The 7,394-nt window shown below is 41.1% G+C and overlaps 2 protein-coding genes across 2 annotated transcripts; both read right to left on the minus strand.

Moving 5' to 3' along the window:
- Nucleotides 1–1,917: 1,917 nt before the first annotated feature.
- Nucleotides 1,918–6,724, minus strand: LOC114357807 (Fanconi anemia group J protein-like). Its single transcript, XM_028311590.1, has 7 exons — nt 6,662–6,724; nt 6,249–6,478; nt 5,605–5,698; nt 5,320–5,433; nt 3,832–3,956; nt 2,744–2,870; nt 1,918–2,139 (listed from the first exon to the last, which is right to left on the minus strand). The coding sequence occupies exons 1-7, from the start codon at nt 6,722–6,724 to the stop codon at nt 2,038–2,040; spliced, it is 855 nt and encodes a 284-aa protein (XP_028167391.1). The 3' UTR covers nt 1,918–2,037.
- LOC114357808 (regulator of telomere elongation helicase 1 homolog) lies at nt 6,718–6,916 on the minus strand (the record flags this gene model as incomplete). The annotated part of the gene is made up of 1 exon (XM_028311591.1): nt 6,718–6,916. A coding segment is annotated over one exon (189 nt), but the record flags the coding sequence as incomplete, so codon positions are not given.
- Nucleotides 6,917–7,394: the final 478 nt, after the last annotated feature.

The following is a 7,394-nucleotide window of genomic DNA, read 5'->3' on the forward strand; positions in this document are numbered from 1 at the left end:
ATGTGACAGGAGGCAAACGAGCAGACGGATCACCTGATGGTAAGTGATTACCGTCGCCCATAGACACCCGCAGACCCAGGGGCGTTACAGGTGCGTTGCCGGCCTTTAAGGTGAAGATACGCTCTCCTCTTGAAAGCTTGCAGGTCGTATCCGTCCGGAAACACCGCAGACGACAGTTTGGTTGTGCGGGGCAGGAAGTTTCTAGAGAAACGTACTGTTGTGGACTGCCAACCATCTAAGTGATGGGGGTGGAAGTGCTGTCGGGTAGATCGGTGGCGAAAAGTTACTATTAGCCTAGGCGCAGACCACCGACTTTTAGTTGGCCGATAGTTGAGTTGGGCTCTTAGTATGGATATGTATGAAAGTGTGCACATTACTCCAATTTGGTATCCAATTATTCATAAAGTTAAAATCGGGCTCAACTATCGGCCAACTAAAAATTGGTGGTCTGCGCCTAGATTGTCGTTTGTTATAACATGATTGTATTTTATTACTCAGTATAGTTTATTCCAACTTTATTTTTATCATGCTTATTATGACCCGTATCAGGAAGTTGTATTCAAATATGAATCTAGTCTTAACACAAGCATAAGTTTAGGCTTATGATTGGTTTAATCTTAAAATATAAGATCAATCCTAAATATACAATTACAATGTGCTTATTTATTATTTTTGCTTGGATAGTAAGAAAAATTCAGTCTGAAGTCCATAGTTTACGTAGCAAATAAGTGCCAAAAAATTAACAAAAAAATACGTTTTGTTCCAGGGTAGCTAAACAACAGCTGTAGCATGGTTTCGGTAGCTACGCTTAGGGTACTTCATTAGTACCACCGTGATANCTGTGATATTCATATTGTATTGTAATGAATTAATAACAATTTAAAATATACATCATTTAGCACAATTATTTGGGAGTTTTAATTTACCTGTGAAATACTGTGAATCTTGTAATAATTTGTCTCAGGTTTGTTTTTGGTATTTTATCGCCCACTAAAGGAGGAATGGGTCGCATGGAAAGGAAGTAATAACATTTCAAATAATAATATTATCATAACTTTTATTCGTATAAAAATATGTACTGTCGATTAGCATGATCATAAATGTAAAAAAACTAAATAGTTTTATAACATTCATAAATACTTCTAACTTCTTAACAATAGCTTAAAATTACATTTAAAATATAACACTATAGCACATAAAAATAAAACGCCTTAGGCAACTTAAAATAATGTCCATCCATTTCATATAGTGTACTTTTGATATTTAAGCTATGTTGAATGATATTGTTATTTTTTAATTTTCACAGCCAATAATTATTATGCAAATTGAGCAAACATTTTGACAGAATTTGTATGTATAGTTCTTTAATTAAAAAGGAACTTGTGCCAAACAGGCAAAATATGCCGCAAAGAATGAGTTAAAATGGACAATGGCACATAACCGAGTATTCAGTACGAAAAGTACTGAAATGTTAAATGTACGACGACAGCCAGTCAAATTATTTTATAGATTCTTATACATACAATTATACATAGCTGCTATTTAACAAAAATGATGTACAGACGACAGCAGCTTATCTGGTTGTAAAGGCCGACTTTACAACAGTATTATAACTGATGTGCAGTCGGAGAGTACAACAGCTGATATAATGCGCATCTCATACGAGGAACGTGTATTCAAAAATAGCTATTTCCACACAAAACAGTCTCATTAAATCGAAAAAACTAAACAACCTGTATACACAACATTTAGTACTTTTCGAACCAGACCTTTGCAAAAGGTGGTAATTTTAATGTCCCATGAATTTTCCATGACTTCTCTCCATTGCAATTAGTAACTTTGCAATGGAGGGAAGTCGAACCTTAACTTCGAAGTCCTCCTATGTTCTTCTGATTAATTTCCTTGCGGGTCCAATGACAGTTTAACTTTCCCCCAGGACAAACTTGACCTTCACTGATTGTTTTTTTTTATTGGTCAAGCTGTAGATCCTGGCTTAGCTAGCTAAAGTTGAAATAGCACGTGTTGAACAGACGCTCCTCACACGTCTTCCGTCTCGTTGATGGTCATGCTCTGCATGAAGGACTCCAGACTATTGGGACTGTTCACGAGGCTCTCGAACGTGTGGTGGTTGTTGTTCAGCTGTGGAAAATAAAAGAAAATAAGTAATAGCCATAATGTTAAAGAAAGCACATGTCTTCATTGCCACAACGCGTTGTAGTCGCATGATAGCCACGACACAAAAGTAGCTGTCTTTCTCTGATTATCCGCGCGACACCACGTTCTGTAGGCTAAGAACGCGCGGGATAAGCGTTTATCGCGCCATTATATCGATTTTACGCGATACACAGTTTGCCGTCTAAAATTATCGATAAGATTTTATCACAGCGCGCATTCTAGCTCGGCTGATCGTATTCACATGAGCCGTAACACGAATATCGCGATGTGGTTGTATTATAGGGATCACTATGCGTTATTTTTCCTGAATGGTTAATTTTCATTTTTGGGTTTTGAACGTAACTAAGCATACAAGGGGCTAATGCCCGTTTTCATCATCAATCCCTAATTTTAAGTGACCCTAATGGTAACAAATAACAGGAATTTTGTTTTCATAGGGGTCACATAATAATTAGGGCTGGATGGTGGAAACGGGCATTAACGTACTAAGAAAGTAAGGAACGTCATAGCTTGTCTTTGCCGTACAAAATCTAAGGGAATTAGGGAAGTGTTATTGTCTGGTACTCACAAAGCCGCGCAGCCACTTGGACAGGTGCTCGGTGTAGTAGGGGTTCTGGAAGCGCGCGTCTATCATTAGCACGGCGCCCCAGTCGCCGCGGTGCCGCACGCAGCGACCCACCGCCTGGTTCAGCGCCCTGGAATAAGGGACATTCGCACATCAATTACACTGACTATTACCAGGCCTGTTTATCTCCGCGAGTTTACATCGAAAACAAAACACGCACGATGGCCCACCTACAGGATACTATTCGACAAGGCCTCACATACGAGCGAACATTGACTCACGCACGCGTATTCTTGTGTATGATGAAGAAAATAAAGAAAATGGTGTACTAAATACTGTGCAGTATTTAACTGCCTAAATAATAATAAAACACAGAATGTACTTTTTTAAGTTGCCTCAAGACACTGAGAGGTAAATAAGTAGTTAATATTATTCATGATAATTCATGCTAAATCATGTATTTCTTCCGCTATTTTTCGCAGTTTGGCACCTCACGTCACATCATTTTACCGAAGTCAGCCCTATAGCTTCAGCGCAGTGCCGATCACTGACGTTTGTCAACAAAATGGTGCTTGATTCTTGAGACAGGCTAAATTACACCATATTGTTAATGACATTGAGCATACATTTTTTTAAATACCTTCGCGAAGTAAAACTTCTGTACGTAGTACTTATTATTATTCTGTGCTATTAGGTAGGTTTAGTTATACAGGGTAATTTATAAAACATCAGTAACCTCGCAGAATTAGATAGCTAAGATCAAATACAACAACATTTGTTCTAACCCCCTTATTAAAAAAAGTTACACCCTAGCTTACTCTGGCTTAAGTTGTCATTTAGTATGGAAATGTCATTTTAATCCAATTCATCCTAGGTGTAACTTTTCGTGTAACATCCTAGTTGTAAGGGGGAAGGAGTTTTAACATAACAAAAATGATTTTCAAGTTTTCATTATACTGTTACTGGTATGTCTCATTCATAAACGAAATACGGATGTGACGCTCGTTTGTTTACCCTATCTTAGTGATGCACGTATATTTATAAAGCAATTTAAAAGTAGAAGAACAAATTAATATTATATTGAATGTTACCTATAAGCTTGCACGCGAAGCCACTCGCTACTGCGGAGCAGACCCCGCGACTTTTCATATTTGTCGTTGTACGCCATCTTCTCCTTCACCGCCATGTCGAACGTGTTCGGGTATGGGATTCCGATCTGAAATACAAATGCAATGCCCTTTGAATTAAAACTGTTTGTCCGGCTCGAAGGACCAAAAAATAGACACCACACATATTAAACCATCTATCTGGCCAGTGTAGGGAGTGTAGGCCAAATAGTTTATTTGTCTGATAAATTAAAGAGGGTCGTGCTTCTACACTGGAGACTAAATGACCTGATGAAAACGATGAACGCGGGTTCGAATCTCGCCGCTACTTGACTATTGTGGTGAACCCACTCGTAACACAGGCATATTTAGCTTAGTACGAGGGGCTAATCTTTTTTATAAAAAAAAAAATGCTTACCANGTAGCTAAACATTTGAGAGCTGCTTAGCTGATCACGGCTTCAAATCCGTTGAGTGGCGTTTGAGAATACCATTTAAAATTGAAGGATACTTAAATTTAGGAGCCCGTCAGCTGAGTGACAGATTTGAGTAGTGTTTCAGTATTCGGCCGATAGGACCTTAAGTCAAGTAAGTCATTCAGAGAAACAAGGAAAAAACTAAATATTTTTCGAGTTTTTATCTTTAGTACTTGAAAAAAAAAAACAATTTTAGTTAACTAAACGAGCAATTAATTTTGGGAATCACAATGGCATAGACGATAAAACACAACTACATGAAAAGAGAAGCAAAAAAGTATTTATTTAAAAAAAAAGCTATGAAAATCAGTCTGCAACCAAATTGAATTCTCAGTTCTGACTTCGCATAAGCCATGTCGCAATTTTAGACGCTAGTTTTCAATGGAGCCAGCTTAGTTCTGAGAATATGTACAAGCCTGAACGAAAATTCAAAAAATCCGTGAATTTTACCTATAAGCTTGCACTCGGAGCCACTCGCTACTGCGGAGTAGACCCCGCGACTTTTCATATTTGTCGTTGTACGCCATCTTTTCCTTTACCGCCATGTCGAACGTGTTCGGGTACGGGATTCCGATCTGAAATAAATACAAATGCCCTTTGAATTAAAACTGTTTGTCCGGCTTGAAGGACCAAAAAGTAGATACCACACATATTAAACCATCTATCTGGCCAGTGTAGGGAGTGTAGGCCAAATAGTTTATTTGTCTGATAAATTAAAGAGGGTCGTGCTTCTACACTGGAGACTAAATGACCTGATGAAAACGATGATCCGACCCGTGATCCGAGGAACGCGGGTTCGAATCTCGCCGCTACTTGACTATTGTGGTGAACCCACTCGTAACACAAACATATTTAGCTTAGTACGAGGGGCTAATCTTTTTTATAAAAAAAAAATTGCTTACCACGAGGGGTTAACGGGATTATTAGTCATTTTTATTTACAAATTACTAATAATAATATTATTATGATGATGATATGGTGGTGTGATGGTAACTTACGGTGATAACAGCGCGCGCCTGGTGGTCCTTGAAGTCCATGCCCTCAGACACCTTTCCGCGGAACACCGCGAATAGAATTGCGCCTCGATCCGTCTCCACGTACTTGTAGAAGTCCTGTGATAAAACAAGTTTAGTAATGTATGTTAATAAATAATTATAGACTCCGAAGTGTGTCTGGTGATTTGAGTAACTTCTCTTTGATTTGAATGCAAAGAAACGTCAAGTTAAGGGGTTTGCTTTTTACTTCAATAAATGAAACATGAGTGCATAGCATAGTCACGTTACCTCCATTGTGTCGTTGTGATCTCGCACGTTTCTGCTCTCCATAAAGACATTCTTCTGTTGTTCTAACTTTCTCCAAATTCCGGTTTCCTGCCACCTGTAAGTATACAATAATGTATGTAGTTCGAAGTTGAGAAAAGATGCTTATTATCTCTTGCGAGGGCTCAACCAAACTGTGAAAGTGTACGTACGTAATGTAAAAACGTGTGATACGTAAGTACACGTAATTTAGGAAGAGACTAACTGCTCTAGCACCTCCTGCCGAGTCAGTTCATGAGCTGGTCTGAAGGCAGGAAGACCAGGATACCATGCGGCGCCACGCTATGCTCTCACTACATATGCGGGATGCTGCCTGCAGTTGCTTGCTGCTACAAGGTGCTCTAGCAACACCAGGCACCTCTTGATGAGTCAGAGCATAAGATGGTACGAAAGCGAGAACACCAGGACTCATGCAGCGCTACCACTGTACATGTGTATACCTGCAGCTGCTGCTGCTGCAATATGACTCACCTCCTGACAAGTCTGTTCATGCGCTGGTATGAGGGCAGGAACACAGGACCCCATGTGGCGTGACCTGGTTGACCCACAACAAGCTTTCCCAAGACATTTTACTGTATACGCAGGCAGTAGCTAGTAACATGACTCACCTCCTGGCGAGCCGGTTCATGAGCTGGTACGAGGGCAGGAAGACCAGGACTCCATGCGGCGTGACCTGGCTGACCCAGAGGACCGCGTCACCTTTAGCATCTTGTACGCCGGGCTGAGCGGCGCTGGTGCTCTTGTTAGCTGCTGTAGTAACATGACTCACCTCCTGGCGAGCCGGTTCATGAGCTGGTACGAAGGCAGGAAGACCAGGACTCCATGCGGCGTGACCTGGCTGACCCAGAGGACCGCGTCACCTTTAGCATCTTGTACGCCGGGCTGAGCGGCGCTGGTGCTCTTGTTAGCTGCTGTAGTAACATGACTCACCTCCTGGCGAGCCGGTTCATGAGCTGGTACGAAGGCAGGAAGACCAGGACTCCATGCGGCGTGACCTGGCTGACCCAGAGGACCGCGTCACCTTTAGCATCTTGTACGCCGGGCTGAGCGGCGCTGGTGCTCTTGTTAGCTGCTGTAGTAACATGACTCACCTCCTGGCGAGCCGGTTCATGAGCTGGTACGAAGGCAGGAAGACCAGGACTCCATGCGGCGTGACCTGGCTGACCCAGAGGATTGTGTCGCCGATCGCGTCTTGCACGCCGGGCTGCGCGGCGCTGGTGCTTTTACACTCCAGGCGACTGCCGTCTGGGCACGTGGAGAGGGTGCCCACCCACACCTGGGTAGAGAGAGAAACTTAGAGGCTGCGCAAACGTAGACAATTTTGAATCGTGTATACAAGACACAAATAAAAATTTATTTTCATACGGTCAACTTGATTAACGCGAAAGTTCTAGGCCCCATTCGTTTATAAAAATATACTCAACATCAAATAAATCGCACCTTCCGCGACGCAGACTTTTATGATTTTCTTCTGACATAATAATGGTGCCCCAACAATATTGGTGTTATTTGAAAGCCCAATAATTTAATTTATTAATCAATGATTAACATCTTATATATATATAAAAGAAAGTCGTGTTAGTTACTCCACTTATAACTCAAGAACGGCTGAACCGATTTAGCTGAAAATTGTCAGGGAGGTAGTTTAGAGCCAGGAGAAGGACATAGGATACTTTTTATCCCGTTCGAAATTAAAAAAAAAGTCTGCTTATTTATTGCCATTAAGGCGGAACAAAGTTCGCCGGGGCCGCTAG

This window comes from Ostrinia furnacalis, unplaced genomic scaffold (assembly GCF_004193835.3).
Source record: "Ostrinia furnacalis isolate ACB-3 unplaced genomic scaffold, ASM419383v2 OfSCF3388, whole genome shotgun sequence".
Taxonomy (NCBI): domain Eukaryota; kingdom Metazoa; phylum Arthropoda; class Insecta; order Lepidoptera; family Crambidae; genus Ostrinia; species Ostrinia furnacalis.

Coding starts and splice junctions, on each gene's coding strand:
- LOC114357807 (XM_028311590.1), bottom strand. CDS start 6,724: ATGTTACTACAGCAGCTAACAAGAGCACCAGCGCCGCTCAGCCCGGCG. Junction 2,871..3,831: donor CTTCGCGTGCAAGCTTATAG/GTAACATTCAAT, acceptor CCCTTATTCCAG/GGCGCTGAACCAGGCGGTGG. Junction 2,140..2,743: donor CCAAGTGGCTGCGCGGCTTT/GTGAGTACCAGA, acceptor TATTTTCCACAG/CTGAACAACAACCACCACAC.